Raw genomic sequence first — 23,446 nt, 5'->3', positions numbered from 1 at the left:
TTGTATTAGAGGATTCACCTTTTTCAGTTGTATGAAAACCAAGTCCAAAGATATCACCCATCATTTTCTGTGATTGAATTTGTTCTTCCAACATGGTAGAACTTTTGATGAACTTCTCCAATTTCTCATTGGCTTCAGTAAGCTTTTTGAGAAGATCTTCATTATGCTTAGACAGGTTCTCTTGCAGAGACGGTGCCAACTCAAGATCTATCTTTAGGTTTTCCTTTTCTTTTGTTTCAGCAATCAAGTCCTCATGTATAGTATCTTTTTCCCATTTGATCTTTATGATCTCCTGATCTCTTACCTTGATAAGATCTTTAGCAGCTCTTCTGGCTTCCAGTTCCTGACTCATGTGGATAGTGAGACCTTCTAGTTCTCTTCCTAGATTCAGTTTTTCACCATTCACCTTTTCAACTTCATCAGCTAAAGCTTCAATGTTGGCTTCATTTGAAGAACTATTATCAGATATTTCTAGTAGTTTTTCAAATAACTCTCTCTTTTTGGTTTGAGAGACTTTTAGTTTGCCCCTAAGGGATTCAATCTCATTTTTGCTAGCTTCTAGCTCTCTAACCATCTCAAAGTAGCTTTTGTCCCCCATGGTAGTTTCAAGATTCCCTTCTAAGCGGTTAGGCTTCAAATAAGTTAGGCTCTGATACCAATTGATGGTCTTGAAAAGCACTGAGAGGGGGGGGGGGTGAATCAGTGACACCAAAATAAGCACAACTTTAAACACTAACTGGTAGATGAACTTAACTAAGAATTTGAACAAAATACATGCTATCCAAAATGAAATAACAACATCCACATAAAGTAGAACATCCACCATAACACAAGTGTTTATACATGGAAAACCCAAATAGGTAAAAACTACGGTGAGATGGAACTCACAAGTTAACTATCTGTAGTAATAGAAAACTGACCGATTAAGGTCTTACAAAGTGCTCTGCTAGGAGCGAATCTTGTTAGAGATCCCAAGCTTGATTAGAAGCTTATACCCTGTTAAGAGTACTACCCTGTTAAGAGTAACCTTGTTGGAGGATTTTAGAATCCAAACTAATGGATCACCTTGTTAGAGGATTTGTACAATGAAGCTTGTTAGAGCTTACCCGGTTAAGGGATTTAATTTTGTTGTAATGATTAGAAAACAACAAGAAAGATTTGATCTGTTCTGAGTAGTACAAGACTTGCTTGATCAGATCATTCTAAGTACATTCAACACTGCTCTCCATCTAAACACTTATTGCTCTTCAGCAAAATATTTCACTCTTTATACATATCAATATTCGCATAGATCGCCTCTTCTATATCAGTTCTCTCTTCATCATAAAAATGATTCACTAAGATGTCTTTAAATAGACATACAAATCTTATGTCGGCCATAGGAACACAATTTCCTAGGTGCAGTGTATCTAGACATTAAACATAACTCATCACAAAAATGGATACTGGTTAAAACAGTCAATACCGGTTGGACGACAATATGTTAACCGTTGTCCTGAAATCTTCCACTTGATCTTCATCTTCAACTTTATCTTCATTTTGATGCCGAGTTAATGTAACCACAGGTTATCTCTTAGGCACATACCGGTTGACACAAAGTACCAGTTAGAGATAGACCTTAAACATACCGGTTAATAGTGTAAATCAATGAAGTTACATCGGTAGTCAATGTAATCATATGTGTGTGTGAGAGTGTTTCATCAATGACAACAAGTGATGAATACATGATAATCATCATCAAGCCAACATATACCGGTTAAACACATAAATGCTTCAGACAACTAAACTGGTAAAACTTAATACTTCAAATATCATTCAGCACTTTACAACTACTTCACCGATATACATATGCATGTGTTGTATCAGTAATACCATAACCATTAGCTCTGCATGCATAATCACCTAAACAAAGAATACGCAATCATCACATGAAAAATGCACAACTCATGACACACAGATTTTTCACATGGAAACCCAAAAGGGAAAAACCACGGTGGGGATGAATACCCACAAGCTTGTTTTTGAACTCTTTTGAAGCTCGTTCTGTTAGGAGCCTAGTCAAGTTAAAGACTTTACAATAAGGTTCTGTTAGGAACCGATCTTGTTAAAGATCACCCAATAAAGGGATGGCTATATACCCAGTTAAAGGTTGAAACCTTGTTAAAGTTTACCTTGCTAGAGGATTTGAAGAACTCAATGAACTTTAGTCACCTGGTTAGAGGTTTTACAATAAGCCTGTTAAAGCTACTTGATCAAGGGATTTTCCTTTTGTTGAAATGGTTAGAAGACAACAAGTAAAGCTCCGATCTGATAACAACACTATATGCTAAGGCAAATCCTTTTTAGTTCTTCTACTCTGCAATCACAGTCTGCAGTTTTCCACTCATCTACTCTGCAATCACACTCTGCAGTTTTCCACTCACTGGTCTGGCAAGTATCTCATCACTCAGATACAAACACAACATTTGCCAACAACTTACAATAACAAACATAATCAACCTTATGGACAACAATTAGGTCGGTAGCATAAACCCTAAACCCTAAACATTTTAGGTTTACAATTACAAGCGGTCCAATCCTAACCGTCCAAACATTTACATAGAATAAAACAATCTCAAACAGATCACAAGACATTTTGCATCATCCATTCTTCACCACACATAGAAATCAGTAACCCATCACGCTTTCTTCTCATACCGCTAAGAAAAATGTTTATTCCCGAGGTAGACATTTAATGCAATCGATCTTCACATGCAAGATCCTCAAGGAAGTCCTTCATGTGCACAAAATTGACATGGCATCTCGATCTCATCCTTATTTCTTAGCTAACTCATCACAGAATGTCACCGGTTGCATCGCACAAGCTAGATTGCCAAACCGAAAACCCTAGAGCTGAGACTACCAACCGGTAGTCACACTTAGTGAAACCCTGACATGGGTTCAGTTCATCTCTTCATATCGGTTCTCCAACTTGAACATCAATAACAACTTCTTCCAATCTTCATACCGGTTCTCCTATACTTATTGACATCAATGACAACATACATTATCATCATATCATCATATCGGTTCATCATATGCCAACACATTCCTTCAAGGATATCTGCAAGATTAATACTTTCAATTTTCTCTAGCGTAAGATGACGTGAGTCAATTCTTCTTATATCTTCTTTAGCTCTACAATCTATCCAGATATCCTCTATGCAGTGAACATGGGTGTAGCTCTTTTTCAACTTATTCTTCATCCCCCTATAATCAAAATATTTCTTGGCTTAAAATAATTTCATTGTGACTCTTCTCATTTCTTCATCCATTGTCTTGGATTTGTAGATAGAAGAAATAGAATATCTCCTAATGGTCAAGGTGAATTTGAAACTAGGCTTGCGAGAACCTGATTGTTATTCATGAACTATGATCATCTATCGAGATAATTGCATGACAATGATTTTATCATAAAGATATCTTGGAAGCATGATGGGTTGATCATCAAAACATCCTACCCTAAGGTAGAGTCAGAAATTGTAGGAACATACATCCATATTGGTTAACCACATCCCAGGCTTCATCTAATACTCTCTTCTTTTGAAGGTCTTTGTCAAGAATACATATGTAATGATAGAAGAAAGCATCATTGACTCTCTTGAAATGTTGCAAGTTGTTCTTTAGAACTAGCTGAGAGTAGTATTCATGGACTGGAACCTGTCTTCTGTCTCCCTCTATGGACAAACTTGAAAAATGCCTCATTGATGTTGCAACATACACCAAGTAGGAAGTCATATGAAACTTCAAAGTAGTAGGTACCTTGGTGAGCTGATCACATAGTACATCACTTATTTGTTTGCCTTGGTATATTTTTTCTTTGTTTTGCCTGATGACATAAATGTATTCCCTAATGACATAAACATATTGCCTGATGACATAAATGTTTTTCCTGATGACATAAATGTATTAATGGTATGTGTCAAAGATAGGAAGACCCTTTTATTTGTTGAGAAGAGTAACCAAATCATTAACTTCCTCAATGAAGTTACTGTGATGGAAGGTCTTAGGACATCTAGCAATGGTGGGACTTGGAGTTTTCAACCAATTATCATTCATATTTCTTTGACACTTTTCTGAGTGTTTCTCATAATAGGCTTGAGTTATTTGCATGCCAAAGAAATCTTCCTCCAACCTGATGATCTTTTTACCATCTGCACCTTTGACACTTCTTCTCTTAGGATCAAAATGGTTGGCCACTGCAAGTACAAACTCTAGATTATGTGCAGACATAGGAAAAGTTGAAACCAAATGAATACCACTATTAATGGTGGAATCCATCTTAAAGTATTGAGGCTTTGGCCCTTTTGAGAAATTATTCCAAGTCCACGTGACCTATTTCGACCTATCTCTAATGTTGTCGATATAAGATGATACCAAAGAAGATGGAAACATTGGATGTGGATCTTTCTTTTGGAACTTCATGGTTCTCTTGCCAAGAGATGGCTTTGTCATCTATTAATGGAATTGAAACTGCAACACTGGGTAGAACAAGCCTTCCAGAGTTAGAAGAAAATCACCATTACATCTTAATAAGAAACTCTATGAGAAACATTCTTTATTTGAAAGAGATGGCTTGGAGAAGATCATTCATGATGAAATCGTGTTTAGAAACCCCAATTCTACTTTTGAAATGTAATGACACAAATTGGGTTTATAGCCCTAACTTACACTTAACTCTTTTTGGGAATCACAATGTAAATGTGTAATTCGGGTTTATAAACCTAATTTACACTTGGGAGAAAAAAAACATGATGTAATTCAGGTTTATAGACCTAAATTACACCTTTTATAGGTGGGAAACAAACATTATGTAGTTTCGGGTCGTAAACCTGAACTTCACCTTGTATTTTGGTGTGGTCATGTGGTCCGGGGTCACAACCCTGAACTACACCTCAGAGTTAAAACTTCAAATTGCACCTTGTAAGAGTATGACCCAGTGTGGTTCAGAGTTTCAAATCTGAACTACATGGATATTGGTGTTATGCTTTTTGATGTAGTGGTGTAGCTCAGATTCATGATTCCGAACAACACCACTTGGAAAATCATAATTGATTTGGTGTGGTTCGCAGTAGTGATTTTGAACTACACCAAAATGACAGTGGTGTTTTACAAGGGAACAGTGTCATTTGGAGTTAAGGCTCCAAACGACACCTTTCCATAGTATTTGGTTTTAATGGTGTTGTTCAGAGTTTGAACTCCAAATGACATTGCCGGTGTAAAACAAAGGATGCAAAGGATGAGTTTGTAGTGAATGTCAACAATGTTGTTTGGGCTTAGTTTGAACGACACCATTAAAAATCCATGGCGACAACAAAACCAACAATGCCATTCGGATTTATAAGCCCAAACAACATCCTTTAAGGAAGATCTTGAAAATTAAAATTACAAATAATAAATGTTTAATACTATCAGAAACCCTAAGAAAATACAAGTCAAAACTAAGGCATAAATACATGATTTACACAATGTAAACAAAAACAAAAACAAAATCTTACCCAAAATGACAAGCCAAAAATTGGCTTAGTAACAAGACTTGATCTCCTTGCAAATCATGTGGGAGGAGGGGGGGGGCGCTAATATACTCTTCACACGAATGAGAAAGAATACAAAGAAAACAATAAAAATAGATAAAAATGGAGAAAAGAATTCGATTGAAAAACAAACACTTATTCAATAAATGCAAACATGACTCATAAATGTGCATTTTTTAGGTTATAAACCCGAAATGCACCTAAGATGTGTATTTTGGGTTTGTAATCCCAAAATGCACCTAAGATGTGAAAACAAGTGCAACATTAGAGTTAAACCTCAAAAATGCACTTGAAAATAAAAACTAAGTGTTACAAAGAGAACTTAGTCAATTTTATGAATTGATTCAAATCAAGAAATTTTCATGAAGACAAAAATCAAGCAAAGGATAGTGAAAATTTACCTCGATTTCCATGCTTAGAGCACATGGGCTACAAATTTGGACAAAAATTGTAGCAGTTATCCCATGTATGCACTATAGCTGAAAATAGGGATAACAATGTATCAAACTTAGTGATATAGAAAGAAATTGTGATCTTCTCTAGTTAAGCTATCGATTAGTAAGCTGGCTAATCCCTTTGGTTGTGATTATTGGCTTACAATTTCTACCCACTTAAGTAATAATTTTACATTATGCTTTTTATTTTTAGTCAATATTGAAGCTTTTGGATTGAGTGAGAGGAATTTTTTAGGGTCTTGAAACATTGTGATGGGTTGTTACAAAGGAATAGTTATTTAGTTTTATTTGGTGTCTTTTGATATATTTATCATGAGATTTTAGTGTGTATTTTAAAGATTTTGATTCCAAGATCAAAATGGTTTATCTTAATTTATGACTTTTGATAATATTATGTTTACTGCATCATGTTAATTACATGATTTTTCCACTCATATTTTTCTCTACGAACATATTTGAATATGGAGAGATTAAGTTAAGCATTAACACTAGGTGATGAAGTGAGTGCAAGCCCTCATTAAGGGCCAACACGTAGAAACTTATTTTCCTATGCCCACATGTCTTTCTAAAGTGTCTCTTCTATCCACATTAACACTAGTCAATGAAGTAAATACAAGCCTTCATTGAGGACCAACAAATGATAACATATCATCTCTTGTATTTGCATGTTATTCAAAACCTCCATGATACAATAATCACTTAAACAAAAAAATTTGACAATTGACTATTGAGTTGGATGATGTTTAATAAATGTAATCAATAAAAATGACATATTTAAAAAGGTTTGAAGCTCCGACCAGCCATTTCGAAAGTCAAAGCCTCCCATGTGTTGGTTAAAAGGGGTTGTTTTTGTTGGAGTACTATAATTTCTCCTACAAACTCATTAAACAAGAAAGCTAGAATTGTAAATGGAGTATTCTAGAAAGAAACTATTAAGTTTTAAGATAAAGATAAGACAAAAAAGAAAAAAAAATTGTTATTTTTGATAATTTTGTTTAGATTTTACAATTATATTTATAATTGTTGCCCCATATTTGGCATACCCAAAATTTGAACTTCAAATTAGTCCAAATGTTGAATGAAGGCCCAAATACGTGTCTATGCATAATGAGTGAGCACATGACCCAAGGTTGTTATCAGTCAAAATATGAAAAATGAATGAGTTTTGAAAATTACAAATAATTGAGGTAAATCATTTTGTGAACATGTCCTAACCATCATTTTATACCATATAACCAATTTTTGCCTGAACCCAGTTCACAGTTTGCTATATTTTAAACTTTCAAATTTTGATGTCCCTCGTTCACAAATAATTAAAATCTCTCACCCTAGGTATCATCATGAGGAATAAACAGTGGTATTTTCTCTCTTCCCTACCATCAACGTGTTTTTCAAATTTCAGAGCCTAACTCCTCACCAATTGAAAGTTATGGCCGTTTTTCCTAAATTTGGGTATTGAATTTTAAATGGGAAATATTTAAATTATTTTTCAAACATAATTTAATACTTTAAATTGGTTTCTATATTTCCTATTGAGATCATTTTGGGGGAAAATTTTATTTAAAAATACCTCTCATCTCCTTTTCTCCCACTTCGTGGTCAACGACTCCAAAAGTCAAAATCAGATCCTTTGAGAGATTAAGGTTAAGAATGCTCCGTTTTCGAGCATTCCTAACCCACATATATAACCTCAAAAAGAAAATGTTAGGATTGCTCCAAAATGGAGCATCTCTAACCTTATTTTTTAACCTTGTGTCGACCCGTTTTATGAGTTACATGTAGAGGTTAGAAATACTCCATTTTGGAGCGTCTCTAACCTTATCCTCTAACCTTTTTCACAAAATGAGTAAAAGATGCTTAAGGGATAAGCCTATACAAAGAGCAGTAAATGAAAGGCAGTGGTGATAGAAAAGGCACATGAGTTATTTGATAGGGTTTTCAAAAGACATGCAATCTGGTGTAAACAACTTTCCAAACTTAATAGCAAATGCAAAATGTGGAATCATAAAGAACACAGAAGAATGCATCAAAAAGATGTCATCATAGGAATGAAAGAAAATGGGTTCAGTTGTAGTTGTCTTGTTTCACAATGACAAAGCCATTGAACTGTTCGACAAAATTGTTTAAAGATGAGCTCAAGCTAGCATAAAGTGAAGCCATGGAAAAACTACCTGAATTCTTTGACATAATGCATATTATAGAACGTGTGATGTGGAAGCATATAGTGACATGCGAATTGTTCGATTGAATGCCTCAAATTGATGTCATCTCACAGCATGCCATGTTTGATAGAATGCGACAACTGCATATGTAGAAGCATAGCCAATAGACTTGAAGTGTTTGAAGAGCATGCGACAGATGCAAAATGTGGAAGTATATACAATGCACGTAGAATGTTTGACAGAATGCCACGTGAAATGCATATCGTGGAATCTTAGACACGGCAAGTGAACTGGTTGACAAATGCCTCAGATCTATGTCATCTCATATAATGCCATGACTGCACGATATACATTTGATACATTTGATGCAAAGGCTTTAGAAATTTCAAGAAATGCATTCGGCGAGTGTAAAGTCAACCACCACAACCTCTACTTGCATTTTCTTTCTTGCGCCATAATGGGAACTTTGGAGCAAAATGTGGATATCTGTCAAAACACAAATGTAGAGGGATTCAATTGAATGTTATAGTTACAACACCCTGGGACATACGCCAACTATGGAAGCATTGGCATAGCGTATGAACCATTTGATACTTTGCCTCATGGAAATATAACCTCACATTTTGCAGTGATTACATGATATGCATAAAGTAGAGTTCGATTAAAGTTTTTAGAAACTTTCAAAATGATAAAGAGTCTTTGTTAGCCGTTGTAGTTGCATTGCCCATGGATATTGCGCAAATTGTTTAAGGATGCCACAAGGCGATGTCACTTTGTGGTACCATGGCTGCAAAAATTGCACGATATGCACCACATGTATTTGTTGAAAAGGTTGTAGAGACTTAAGAAAATGCATATGGCAGGTGTAAAGACGCATTTCATAACCTTAGCATTGCACCCTCTCTACCCGCAAACCAATGTGGAAGCTTTCGAACCAGTCACAGGCATTCACCAAAGTATTTTGCTAGGGAGATTTTATCAGTATAGTTTGGAATGATCTGGTCAACATGTATACAAGCCCCGCGATTTGCTTGACAACACGCCTCAAAGATACATCATCGCAAGGTTTACAATAAGATGATTGTGGAATGTACATGAAATGGAGTTTGCAAAGAAGCTCTCAAAAATCTTTGAATTAATGCAGCTCAAACACATGTTAGCTCATGTTTAGAAACTATCAAGCAAGTGCAATTGGCATGTGTAACGTCCATTCCACAAATTTCGCTGCCCTCCTTTTCTGTATACACCAAGTAGACAGTTTGCATCTACATGGCAGAGTAGATACTTCTTGATTATAATGGCGAGCTATGGAATTCCATATGAACACCAAGGTAAAGGCTCGACTTGGGACCTTTAATTGCAAATTGGCATTCCATCATTTAAGTTTTGAGAGGTTATGACCTCTTGGCGAATTGAGAGTCAAAATTCCATAGCCTTTCACAATCCATCATGGATGAGAAATACTCCATTAGAAGCCACTCAAAGTAAAATGGATGTGTTATTAATTTGAGAAAGCCAAGACGTGGGTTTTACTTATACACAAACAACATTTGAGAGGATTTGTATGAGCGTGAACTAGAAGGTGATATATTTGATAGCAAAGAGTGGTGTGTCGTACAATACACAATTTCAAAAGGTAGTAATTGAGCCAGGTCAACCACAATGTTCTATTTGACATGGGATCTCCTACACATGATATGTGAGATTTATTTTCTCCCTTGGCATGTTTCTAAAACTTTTGGTACAAATGGAAGATGTTTTGAAAAATTAGATGCTATGTCCTATTAGGAAAATATTGATCATATGAAAACATTCAAGCCTCCTACAAGTTCAAAATGTTGTGATAAATGTTCAAGGAAGAATAGGATGCTCAATACGCGTGCCTTTCTTAATCCACTGAGAAGTATGATTGTGAGGGAGTATAGACAACGCACGCAAATTGTTTGACAGAATGCTTCATGGAGGTGTCGCCTCGAGGGATGAGATGCAATGATTATAAAATATGCACAATATGAAAGTTTATGAACAAAGCATCAATGTTGGCCGCAACGTAGCAAAGTCAAATCAATATCAGATATTATACTTGGGAATGTGCTGGTTGACATGCATATAAAAGTGAAAAGCAATTCTTTGATAAAATGAATCGAAGAGATGTTATGTTTGGAAATGTTAGGCTCTGTGACTCCAAGGAAGTGTAGGTGCTGACCATGAAGGATATCTAGCTATTGTAGTTGGAATGTGTGTCTTTGGAGGGCAAATGACTACTTTATTTCGACGAGCAATGCACTAATGTATGGGCATGTTGTGATCTCAAATGGTTAGATGGTGAGATGATAACAACTTCAGATGAAGTGGATGAAGATGGAGAAGTGCCTCAACATAACTCATGACTTGGTTCTTCATCGATATTACAAGTTTGAACTTGTATCTTTGTAAAAGTGACTTATGTTACTCATTGTAACTAAAAGTTAGAAAGTGGACCTTATTCATGCAAAAGTGAAGTAGTTTCTAACTAAGCTCTTTTTGCATAAAAATGAGTTAGTTATTAACCTATCCAAAGTTAGTTACTAAGGTAGTTATCCTACAAAGCCTATAAATACAAGGCTATTTGTAATGCAAATGGGAAATACTTTTACGAGGGGGAAAATCCTGCAGAATTTTGTAGAGAAACTAAGTGAGAACTTTTGATGTTCATACCTTTGTACTAAGGGGTTTTTGAACTTGTATAGTTTCAAAAAGAATAATGAAGAATCCATTGAGTTCATGTGTCTTGAATGTATTCATGAGTTATTGTTACTAATTTCTCATATGTTGAATTAGTAATCCCTTTATGTATTGGTGAAACATATTGATGAAACACATCATTTCATGGTATCTTGATTTGCATGTGCTAGTACAACCTATCTCTTCGTATGTCGAGGTTTATTGTACTTCTTTCATCATCGTTGCATGACTAACCTATTTGGTGGTAACCCCTTTTGTAATTGTTATCATTTATGGAATCCTACTTGGTATTCGTATGTCTTCTAGTAGGGTTTTTGTTATTAATCTCGTTTAAGTTCTATGTTTTCTCTTTTATGTACTTTCAGGTTAAAAGTACACAAAAATCCTAAATAGCCCTATCATACGAGGGAGCTGCCCCTCTCAAACACAGAGGAAGATTGTGGTTTTACTCCAATCTCTCCAATTGTTGGAACATTTGTCACTGCTCATCGGGCAAACAGGGTCAGTTTCAGATACACAACTGTAATGACAAATCTGTTTACCAACAATAATCCCAAAGACCTCTATATAATAAGACAATTGTAACGATTTAATCATCAAAGCATTTGTATGAATGATCATGTCATTAAAAAATATGGAAAGTGAGTAGAATGTTGTAGTGTTTGTACGATGAAGTGATGATGTTATTAAAAAAAATATGGAAAGTGAGTTGAATGCTGTAGTGTTTGTATGATGAAATGATAATATCATTTTTTAAAAATGGAAAATGAGTTACTGTTGCAGCATTCCAAACATTTATAATGTCTGTACCAGGAGAGTGATTAATAAATACTCTTACAATGTCGTAGCACTGTAATCCGTTTAACAAGATTTTTGTGTTTCATATTTTTTTAATATGTGTTTGATATGTTTTATATATATATTGTATATTGTGATTGATCCATGTTCATCAACCACCCATCAGTTTGGTATTACAGTATTGAAGGGTGGATGACGAATGTTCGCCTAACAGATGCCACAAAAATATTATCATACCTACGCTGTGCTTAAACTATGCCGATAGCGACTTTAAACTGCTTCAAGATAACAACAAACATATGCACCTGGCCAATTTATTCATCTTATCTTGTTTTTCCTTATATAATTGGCTTTTATTTCCTTAGTGGTTATAATCACTCTCATTTGGGACTTAAATTCTTCTTCCTGCTTCTTTTGAGATTCTTTTAGCAATGTTTTTTAATGAAAAGGGTTGCTTTCAGTTTCAATATTCACTAATAAAAAATCAGATGACAAAGATGCAAATGATATCGTTGGATCACCACGAATTGTTTCAGAGTCATTTCCTCATGCAATTTGGTATTCGGAACTTCTACTGTCCATTTCAATTTTCAACTGTATTAGAAAGAGACAAATTCAGAATCTTCTAAGTCGGCTTTTAATAAAAAAAGAGTTTGACATTCCAGAAGATAAGATTCCCAAAATAGGTTGACATGTTAGGGAAGGTGGATGCCATGTTTTTGCCACGATAAAATCAACAATGGAGTGCAGAGAACTCGTGTGCAGAGAAGAATGGCACGTGAAATAACTCATTTCACTTGTCAAGACCAGACAGATGTTCATTTCAGAATTTACATGTCATTACACTGAAAAATTTCAATTGTAATATAGTCCTAGTGTTCTTTTCATAAGATCATCCTTCCATTCGTCAAATTCCACTAAACCAATATAGTAGTTTTTTCTGTTATCGGACATGGACTCATTGCCTTTGTTCTTCACATCCAATCATACTGCCTCTCAAATGCATAACGTTGACATGAATTCTCTGCCTCAACTGTTTTTGGAACAGAAATCAATGTTAACCCCGCTAGATTGTCAATTGACTCAAAACCAGAGTCATAAAGACAAGGAAAACGCCGAGGTACAGAAACTTTGTCACAATGCCAAAGAACGCCAACGGCGAAAGAGATTGAACATCCTTTACTTCCAGTTATGTTCACTGCTACCCAATACAAATCGAAAGGTATTATTACTATATTCTCAACAATGCCTACCGTTTTGTTTTCTCTTATGTGGGACCCAATTTCTCTTGGAATATTGAGGTTTGTGTACTGTAAGAAGTTATCTAGATTATTTTGTGCTTTATTATTTAGTAGTGTTGTTAAATAAATTTTTGATATGTATGTTAGGATAGTTTTGAGCAATTCATTGTAATATTTCTTATGAATTCAATATTATTATTATTATTTTATGTTTATTATTGTTATTATCATGATTTAGATTTTCAGTAATATTTGTGTTTTCTGTTGTTCAATAAGATATCAAAGTACATAAGACGTCTTGCTATGATATAAAGGTCAAAATCAGATGTTGAAGAAGAAACTTTTTTTAAAGATCTATGTGTTTCTTGTTTTTGTTGATAGTAAGCAAAGAAATGTAGACCTTGCTATGCTATAAAGGCCAAAACCAGATGTAGAAGAAGTTTTTTTGTAAAGATCCACGTGCTTCTTGTTTTTGTTGAGAGTGAACAAAGAAATGTAGACCGGACTTGTAGGGGAGTAGAGGAAATCAATTAAGTTTGAAAGGTGTGATCAAGGATGTCTTGGAAGAGCATACAATGACTTCATTTGCTCTTGCGTAAGGATACTTCATCTGTTGCTTGCTATGCAGGGATATAACTCCCTACAATAATTTGGAATTCCTAAATATTTGGTAGTAAAGTTTACAAAAATTCCATGCCAACTTATCATTTTAAAATTCAATGTTTTTACTACAAGAAAACAGGTCATACAAATTGGAATTATAAAATTTGAGCCAATAATATTTTCAAGGGAAAATTCAAAGACAAATGAAATGAAGCTAACTTAGTCTGTGTTGAGGATGAGGATATGCCATATGCTTTTGTTGAAAATTTTGGTTTTTAAAATACTACGAATAGATTCCTATTTTAATAGGCCTTCAATAATGGAAGCCAGCGGCACCAAAGGCTAGAGGTTTTTCCTCATTTGGAGTCAACTTCTCATTTAAAGATTGAGTTTTTTATGAAAACCATATGCCTTGTTTTTTTATATATGTAGACAACATTGAAGAATACATATATTGTCAAGTTTACTTTTTGAAGACATGAAGGGATCTAGTGTAAACTAAATATGAACTCTTGTCCAAATCATTCAAAGATCCTATGGATCTTGGGAATTATGACCTTATGAGGGTCATGAGACAACAGGACGGAACAATGTGAATGTCTCTCAACATTTGTTCAATAATTCAAGAGATCTATAATTTTGTCCAGTTTGGGGAGGTGATAATTCAATAACTTAGAAATTTGGATATAAAACTCCTAAACAACATGTATCTATGCTTTCCAATCACCATGTCTTGTTTTGTCTAATGTAAACTTTAAGGTGGGGTGTGAGAATATTAAGGTTTATATTTTTAATAAATTCACCTTAGTGACTTTGTGGTTTACCATTTAATATTGTTATTAAAAGTTTGAGGTAGTTTTTAGAAGTTACTAATTTTTCATAAATAGTTTGGGTTAATTTTTGGAAGTTAAGTGAATGTAATGCTTTAAAAGAATTTACACAACTAATTATAAAATCTAATATAAACTCGATATAATAATTATTATAATAATTTTCCAAGGGGTTGAGCTTAATTCGGTGGAATTCTAAGCTGTGACTCTTGGCCTTCCATAGGATGGGGAAGGTCTTGGGGTCAATCTAATCAAACATAATAATAATAATAATAATTCAAAGATATGTAATGGGGATGGGCCCCCCTACTGTGTCCCCACTGGTTCATAGCTTCAGTCAAAAGCTATTCAGGCTTCGGCCAATTACTGATCAAAAAAATAATTATTATTATTTTTTGTTTATTATTATTGATATCATGGTTTAGATTTCCAACGATACTCGTGTTTACGTAAAGAAACTATGTGTTGACCATGTCAAAGGTAAGTGTCTATATAGTATGAATACTAATCATATTTTTTACTCCACAATTGTGTGGCTTAAATATTATATAAATTTGTAAGTTAAATGTCAATAGACCATATATTGGTCTAAAATAAAAATAATGAACTATATTATATTTAGATTGAAGTGTTGAACTAAATTAGTGTCTTGTAGTCAACTTACCAATTGTTTATAGTGAGAGAGAGCCCTCATTTAGATAATTGTCCAAAAATCATATATTTTTCAAACATTTTTCCCAAATTTCATTATTTCGATATGAGTTTAGGGTAGAGGTGGAGGCTTTGCCCAACATAGATCAAGAGCTCGTCAAGAACAAAACCATCAACAATCAAAATTAAAATCTATTCATCACATGATGACTTAATTGAACTTAAACAATTAGTGTCTTGCAGCCAATTTATTAATTATTTATAATCGAAATAAATAAAATTGTGTCCAAAAGTTTTATATTTCTCAAACGTTTTTCCAAAAATCTTATAAATATATTGTTACCATAACTACAAACTTAACTCTAACATAATAGTTGCTTGATATCTTCCTAGTTTTTATGCATATAATCAGCTTTAGCATGTGATAAGTATAGTGTTGTAATGATATATATCTTGTGCCTAATTGCAGACCAAACTGAGCAATCCAGCCATTGTTTCTCAAATTCTAAGCTACATTCCCGAGTTACTAAGTGAGATTAAAAAATTAAGCAAACAACGTGATAAGATGTTAGCTTCTTTAGAGATTTTGCAGGATTCAAGGCCAATGGTTACAGTAAGTGCAGAAATGGGAAGTAATGAGGTGGTGATTACAGTTCATAGCTGTAGAAGAGAGATTTTGTTGTCTAAGCTGTTGAGGTTGGTGGAAGAAGAGGAACTCGATGTGAAGAGTGCCTCAATGTTTGCTGGGGGTGAAAAAGTTTGGCACACCCTCCACCTTCAGGTTAGGCAAAATGATAAACTTAATATAGTTTTGATGGAAAAAAAAAAAAAGTCAATAACTGTTGTAAAATTTGTGGTTTCAGATGATGAAAGTAAGGAGCAGTTTGGACACTGCACTTCTGCGCAACAAGATTGTGATGATGATGGTGTTACTTCAAAAATCGCCCTTACTAGGGTTTATAGACAACAATTGAGCTCTTATATGCTTTTAGTTGATTAACTGTGGATCAATAATCTAAACTCTTATATTATTCTAATTGCGGATCAATAATCTAAACACCTATATGGTTCTAGGCACTTATATGGTTCTGGTTGATTAATTATGGAACAATAATCTAAGTAAATTGATTGCCTCTGAATTGTGTAGATTGTATTTTTTTCCTCCAAACAATAAGAATAGCTTGCCTTGTGGATGTTTCCTTGGCATGTGGTCAAGGTTTTACCATATAAATCTATCTTGTGTATTATTTTGTTCTTCTATTTTTCGTTTCTTCATTATTTATTTGCAACTATTTTGTGCTACAATATCAATTTTTTTTAAGGAACTTATGCTTCTACTTATGCAAGTAGCATCGAAAAAAAAAAAAAATCAATGATTGTGCTAGGATTTTGTGTTGGTTTTGCAGTATCAAGTGCAAAAGGCTTTGAATGCAAATTTCAAGATGAAAAATTTAATGGGAAGGATAATTTTCAGCTATGAAACCTCAAGATGTGTTATTTATTAGTTCAACAAGATTGCACAAGGAATTCCTAGGAAAGTGAAAGACACATGTAAATATGATTGATGAGTATTGGGAAGATCTAGACATGAGAGCTCTTAGTACAATTTGGTTGTGTTTGTTAGATGGGGTTCTTTTCAATATTGTTGAAGACGAAACAACAATAGGCTTATGGGGCAAAATGGAGAGTCTTTACATGACAAAATAATTGACAAACCAAATCTACTTGAAGAGGCAATTGCATAGTTTTTTATTGAAGGCATAAAAATTATTGACTATTCAAATGTTTTCAATACTCTTATTTGTCAATTTACTAGTATATATGTAAAAACTAAAGATGGAGACATGGCAGTCACACTATTGTATTCATTGCCCGAATCTTGGAACCATTTTGTCAACTCTATTAGCTTTAGCATAGCTAACACCCTTGAATCTAATTCTTTTTGCAATGCCTCTCGCATTTTCAATCTGTCATTATTATATTGATCCATTATTGATACTATTTATATTATATCAAGGATTATGTGTATCATCATTCTTTTGTATTGGCATCCATGTGGTGCATCTTTGGATACATGTATTCACTTTGATCATGTGGATATTACATGATTGTCATTAGATTTGATTACACTTGTTAGATTCAGTCATTTATTATGCTTATGATGATATGATTATGCTATGATGTATTGACTATGCTTATGATGTTGACCCTAGTATTGGAGAATTTATATGTGCTTTGAGTATGATGTATATGCATAGGCACTTGTGATGTTTGTTGAGTGATGCAAGTTCTAGGTATTAAATCCACTTGGTTTCACAAGTCTATGTGTACCCTTCCCCAATGATGGTTAATAAGAGATAGAACACTAGCCAAATGACACCTAAGCCCTACCCATTGTACCTCGTTGAGGAAAAGTTCCATGTGTTTACAATTTTACACCCTGGTTACCATGGTGATAATGTTTGGAATAATTAATTACCCCTATGTGGTCAACCAATAAAGATTGTTTGTGCCTATTTGTTTATTTGTATTTTATTGTCGATTTTAAATATGAAAATGAGTTTTAATGGTTGAATTGCAAATTAATAGTTAAAAGAAATAAAAGGCGTGTTATGTGTATTCATCGTGTTGGTAATTACATAATTAGCCTAATTGGGTTATTTGGGTAACTAGGAGAAATATATTAATTGTTATTTTATTATATTTTAAAAAGTTAGTAGTGATGGATTTTTTATTGAATGACTGGGAAGAAATATTGGGAAGAAATTTTTGGATATTGTCTCATTGGATTTGCATTGGAGGATTTTGCTTGCTACTCAAAGGATTCGTCTAACCCTTTCAAGGTATGTGCAAAAAGATTTGAATTTGAAAGCTTTATGCAAGTTTGAGGTAGGAATTTGAATCCTCCATTGTTTTCATTCTTTTTTATTTAAAATAGTTGTATTTGATATATATGATGTATTAGAGAACTTGTTTAATTAAATCAAAACCATTTCATGGATTAAATCATTAGATTTTAACAAGTTTTGAAAACCTCATCTCAAGAAATGTTATAATTTCCAATTTTTGTTTGAATGGCTTAAAAGTGAAATTGAATGTGGAAATGTGTTGTTGGGTGAGTAGGGATCAAAAGGGTATCCTTGGTTATTTGAGTTTTTCACTTAGATTTTTTAGTGCTCTTCAAGGTATACCCATCATGGAATGAACCATTTCCTAGTTTTAGGGAATTTTCATGATATGAAATTAAAGTGGAATTTAATGATTTTAATTTGAAATTTTATATGTGTGTGTGTAATGATTTTAATTTGAAATTTTATGTGTGTGTGTGTGTGTACACACACACACACACACACATATACATCTATACACACACACACACACATACATACATACATATGTATGTATGTATGCATGTGTGTGTGTGTGTGTGTGTATATATATATATGTGTGTGTGTGTGTGTGTGTGTGTGTGTGTGTGTGTGTGTGTAGATGCACACACACACACACACACACACACACACACACACACACACACACACACACACACACACACACACACATATATATATACATACATATGTATGTATGTATGCATGTGTGTGTGTGTGTGTCTATATATATGTGTGTGTGTGTGTGTGTGTGTGTGTGTGTGTGTGTGTGTGTGTACACACACACACACACACACACACACACACATATATATATGTGTGTGTGTGTGTGTGTATATACATATATATACATATCTATATACACACATATATATACATATCTATATATATATACATGTACATATTGTTAGTGAACAGATTTGTCCTTGAACAAATACATACACATATTAACTCCAAATGCCCGGGATAAAGGACAAAGAGCACCAACAATTGGATAGATTATCATTGAATTGATAATCTTCCTCTGAATTGAGAGGTACAGCTCCCTCTTTACAAGATTTACAATGAATTTATTATACAGTTGATATGCTAACACTTTTAACCAGAAAGCATCGAAAGGCTTCAGCATTTATCCATCAACACAAATAAATGCCTTCAAAACTGCACATATAAGAAATTTCTGAAAAGAATATTCAAAGGAGAGTTCACAAACTCTGATTCATAACATTCTTGTTGTATATATTCAAAACAAAATGGAAACTCAACAGGAGAAACTAGCAGCTTAATCGAGACTCTCTCGTGCCTCACAGGGCAAGGGGGATCAAGCAAGTTAACACCATGTGAGTCATCCAACATTCTATAATAAATATGAACAAAAAAGAAATGCACAGATAACTGATTATCAGATTAAATTATGCCCACATAATAATCTAAGAAGAATTACGAATCTCAGAATATACAGATTCAAAGATATCACAACATTTCATTAATAATCAGCTATCATTTTCACTTCCCACAATTCCTATCAAAAATTCTTCTATCATTTCCAAAATCACAGTTTCAGAACCCCTCTCTTTTCTTTAATTACATATATATAGCTAAGAATATCAGTTATCAATAACTGATTCTTGAAAAGATTATTAATTAATCTTTTCCTTTATCCTCTTCTTTCGACAACTTTTTTTTTATTTTGCTTCAAATCTTTTATCTCAAAATTTTTGATAGACCTGTACTTAGAGATAAATAACTTTTGACTGAGATAATATTTTGCCAATCGCTCCAGTGAGAATTTAGAAAACTACATTCTCCAAATCATATTAAAATTTCAGCACGATCCAATGGTTATATTGAAAGTTATTCCCCCCGCACCGAGACTGATTTTTTTTGTCTCAGAAAATCCGTGGTTCAAGATTACATTGAAAATTACAAACATTAAACATTCCAATATTATTGGATTTTGAATTTGCTGAAATTTTGAAGTCACACACTTTGAACCTGCATCTGATGAATCTCTAAACTCTGAATTTGAACCTCTGAAATCGAACCTTGAACCTTGAACCTGCGTGCTTGTACATGCGGGCTTGAACCAAAGAAGGTTCAAAGTTCAAATTCAAAGACCAAAAATTACAATGAACCCAAAATTTGAACCGCTTGAACCTTTTGAACTACTTGAACCTTGAACCTGCGGGGTTCAATCAAAAGGTTCAAAACACAAACTGCACCCATAGTATAATGCATTGATTTTTCTCTTTCCATTTTCCTGCGCGTTGAACCTTGAACCTGAACCAAAAAGGTTCAATGGTTCAAGTTCAATGAACAAAAATTACAAATGTTAAATTCGAACTTTGAACTTGAACCCGAACTTTGAACTTTGAAAAGGTTCAAGGTTCAAGTTCAATGACAGTTGTTCTTTTGGGCTGCCATAGAAAAACTTGCATAACATTTTACTGAGAGCTCCTTTTTTTATGAAATTTTAATTTTAGAATAAATGGGCCTAGTAGAGCATAACCCAGAAATCATTTTTGCATATGACACATAAAAAGTGAGATTTAATTGTTTGGGCATATGGGTAAGCTAAAAATAAAACAATTAAAATCTCTCAACTGACATGGACTTTGGTCACAAAAACTTAAGCATTAAAATATTAACAATAACTGATTTTAGCTGATTATGAAACTTTAGGAATGAGCAAAAATATAAGGGTAACACATATACATAAATATACATATGTATATGTGTATAGATATATGTATATATATGTATATGTGTACACACACACACACACACACACACACACACACACACACACACACACACACACACACACATATATATGTATGTATGTATGTATGTATGTATGTATATACATGTGTGTGTGTGTGTGTGTGTGTGTGTGTTATACATGTGTGTGTGTGTAACATTTCAAATTGGGACCAATTCGGATCTAGTTTCATGATGTCTCAAGGTCAATCGATAATTTGGACATAAAGTGTGAATAGTGGCAATATGCCATCTTATTATTGCCACTATTCACATATATAAGATGGCATATTTCCACTATTCACACTTATGTCCAAATTGTCAATTGACCTTAAGACATCATGAAACTAGATCCAAATTGGTACATTTCAAATTGGGACCAATTCGGATCTAGTTTCATGATGTTTCAAGGTCAATTGACAATTTGGACATAAAGTGTGAATAGTGGCAATATGTCATCTTGTTTAAGTTTTCTTTTGATTTCCTCATTCATGTAGAATGGGATGAGCTTAGGGTATAGTTTTTAGAGCTAGTTAAGGAGTGGCTCTCAATGGGGGTTGGGGTCCAAAGTGGTTGTTTGGGTAACTCATTTGAGAGTTAGAGTAATACAAGTGAAAACTTAACTATATCCTTAGGGTCAAACACTAAATAAGATAATTTGGATGCCCCTTGCATCCCTTGAATGCTTGCATAGGCTAAGGATGTATTGGGAAGGCTTGGTCATCCATGGGGCATTGATTTAGCATGATCGAGTCTCCTCGTTGTAATGAGAGGACCACTTAGTTCCGCGTGAGCCATCACTTAAAGATATGCAAGGAAATTCCTATTTTGTGACCTCTCATATACTACCCCTTATGTAGACATGAATAGATACGTGATATAAATATGTAAACATTACACTCTCACATGATATTGTTGATGTAACTTATATGATCTTGCATTTTGTGTATGTTTTGTGTATCACGTGTGTAAGCCTAGATATCCCCATATTTATTCTTTCATGAGTGGTTGAGTCATGTGTCTATCTCCATGACCGTGGTGGGATGAACCTAAGGGTTCCACATGGTTGGGTGGCAATGCAAATCAACCTTGGGGACCAGTGAACTTGGCTTTTTAGGATTGACATTAAAATGTACACTATTTTTCTCTTTCTCGTGCTTTCATATTCTTCAATTCATGCAACTACATATATTGTCGTAATGTAATTTATAAATTTGTATTGAAAACTCCTTATAGAGATTCATGTAAAAATATGATAATGGATTTGGGTAGATTAGAGTAATGTGTGTTGGTGTTGGTATCATGCACAATTCGTCTTGCTTTCTTTCTCTTTGTTCAATATTGTAATTTGACGATGTGTTTAGGAACATTTCAATTGGGCTTAAAATGAGCCTATTAATGTCTTTTTATGTCTTGGGAGATTTTGTAATCCCCCATCATTATTTTCATGTGACCTTGTAAGAATCTGAGTGGATCTGAGTGAATTTGGGCCTATTTGGGGCACTCTAGAAGTGTCTTGTGAATTATTGTAAAGTATCCAATGGGGTGGTCATGAGGCAATGGTTTCCCTTCCCTTAGATTTTGGCTAAAATAGGAACCCAATTATGATAGGGATTTGGCATACACAAAGGGGTTAGTAGAAAGAAAGCTATATGTGCAAGAGGCTAAGTATATAATACCACCATGGCAATAGAATCAAATGAATGTTAATGTTGTAAGGAAGTCAAGCAGTGGAACAAATTCCTACACTGACCTTGAGAGGAGAGTAATGCAAAAAAATTTACAGATCATCACAATAGTTATAGAAAATAGAAATATATATAATAAAATTCAAACCATAACACAGTGATTTACGTGGGGAAAACCCTTTTGAGAAAAAAACCCCACACTCCAAAAGCCGCCCAATATATTATTCAACAATCAAAATAGATTACAATATACTTGCAAAGAAAGCTCTTCCCAGGAGTACCACTAATCATAGATTTAGAGGTAATTCAATAGACATAAGACTCTTACACACAACCTCTATCTCACACACCTCATATATAGGAGATACAATACAAGAAACCGTCAAACGGTATTACAAAACCATGGGCTAAAACCACCCAATAAGGTGTAACCGACCTTATCTCCCTTCTAGATGCCCTATGACATGTCCCTCCCTTTTTACAACTCATTTATGTGTGCGATGTATTTTATATTTCCTATTTTAGGAGTACAAACTTTTGGAGGCCATAACTTGAGAATTGTTTGTCTGATTGATGAACCATTTGAAGCACTGAAAATCTTGTGAAGTTCTCTATTGCCTCGTAAACCTCTACGTTATTTACGCCCAATTTTCAGGGTGTTTCGGGGTCTCCAAAGTCCTCAAAATCAAATTTAAACCTTTCATTGTACCCCTCTAAAATGGAAATTTTAATATCTTCAAAACTAGTTGTGATCTAGCAACATAACTTTACCGAAATGCTTATCTAGCCAGCCATAAGCTTCGAGGAGAATTTCACACTATTTCATGATCAAATAAAAACATACTATAAATAGTAACCTCATGTAAATGCAAGGTTGAGACACCATTTTCCCAACAAATGTACTTCCAAATCCAGAACCTTTCAATAATGGATCATACTAAAGAGGTAGAGGTCAAGGTTTAGGAAGGGGGAAGAGGTCTACCACCACTTGTTTAAATGGCAACAAGATAGGCCATTATCTAGTCGAATGTTGGGGGGGGGGGAGAGGAACATGTGGATTATATGGTCAGGAT

The 23,446-nt window shown here is 34.1% G+C and overlaps 1 protein-coding gene across 1 annotated transcript; it reads left to right on the top strand.

The window, feature by feature from the left end:
* Positions 1-12,727: 12,727 nt before the first annotated feature.
* Positions 12,728-16,037, top strand: LOC131047342 (transcription factor ORG3-like). The gene is made up of 2 exons (XM_057981213.1): positions 12,728-12,934; positions 15,507-16,037. Exons 1-2 carry the CDS (start codon positions 12,728-12,730, stop codon positions 16,035-16,037), a joined length of 738 nt encoding a protein of 245 aa, XP_057837196.1.
* The last annotated feature ends 7,409 nt before the right edge of the window (positions 16,038-23,446 follow it).

This window comes from Cryptomeria japonica, chromosome 10 (assembly GCF_030272615.1).
Source record: "Cryptomeria japonica chromosome 10, Sugi_1.0, whole genome shotgun sequence".
Lineage (NCBI taxonomy): Eukaryota > Viridiplantae > Streptophyta > Pinopsida > Cupressales > Cupressaceae > Cryptomeria > Cryptomeria japonica.
The sequence above is the reverse complement of the archived record's forward strand: the minus strand, read 5'-3'. Positions and strand labels throughout refer to the sequence as shown.

Bases quoted from the DNA above. Each gene is read 5' to 3' on its own strand.
- LOC131047342 (XM_057981213.1), top strand. From the start codon at position 12,728: ATGAATTCTCTGCCTCAACTGTTTTTGGAACAGAAATCAATGTTAACC. The intron at 12,935-15,506 runs GTATTATTACTA...GCCTAATTGCAG, and splicing joins TACCCAATACAAATCGAAAG to ACCAAACTGAGCAATCCAGC.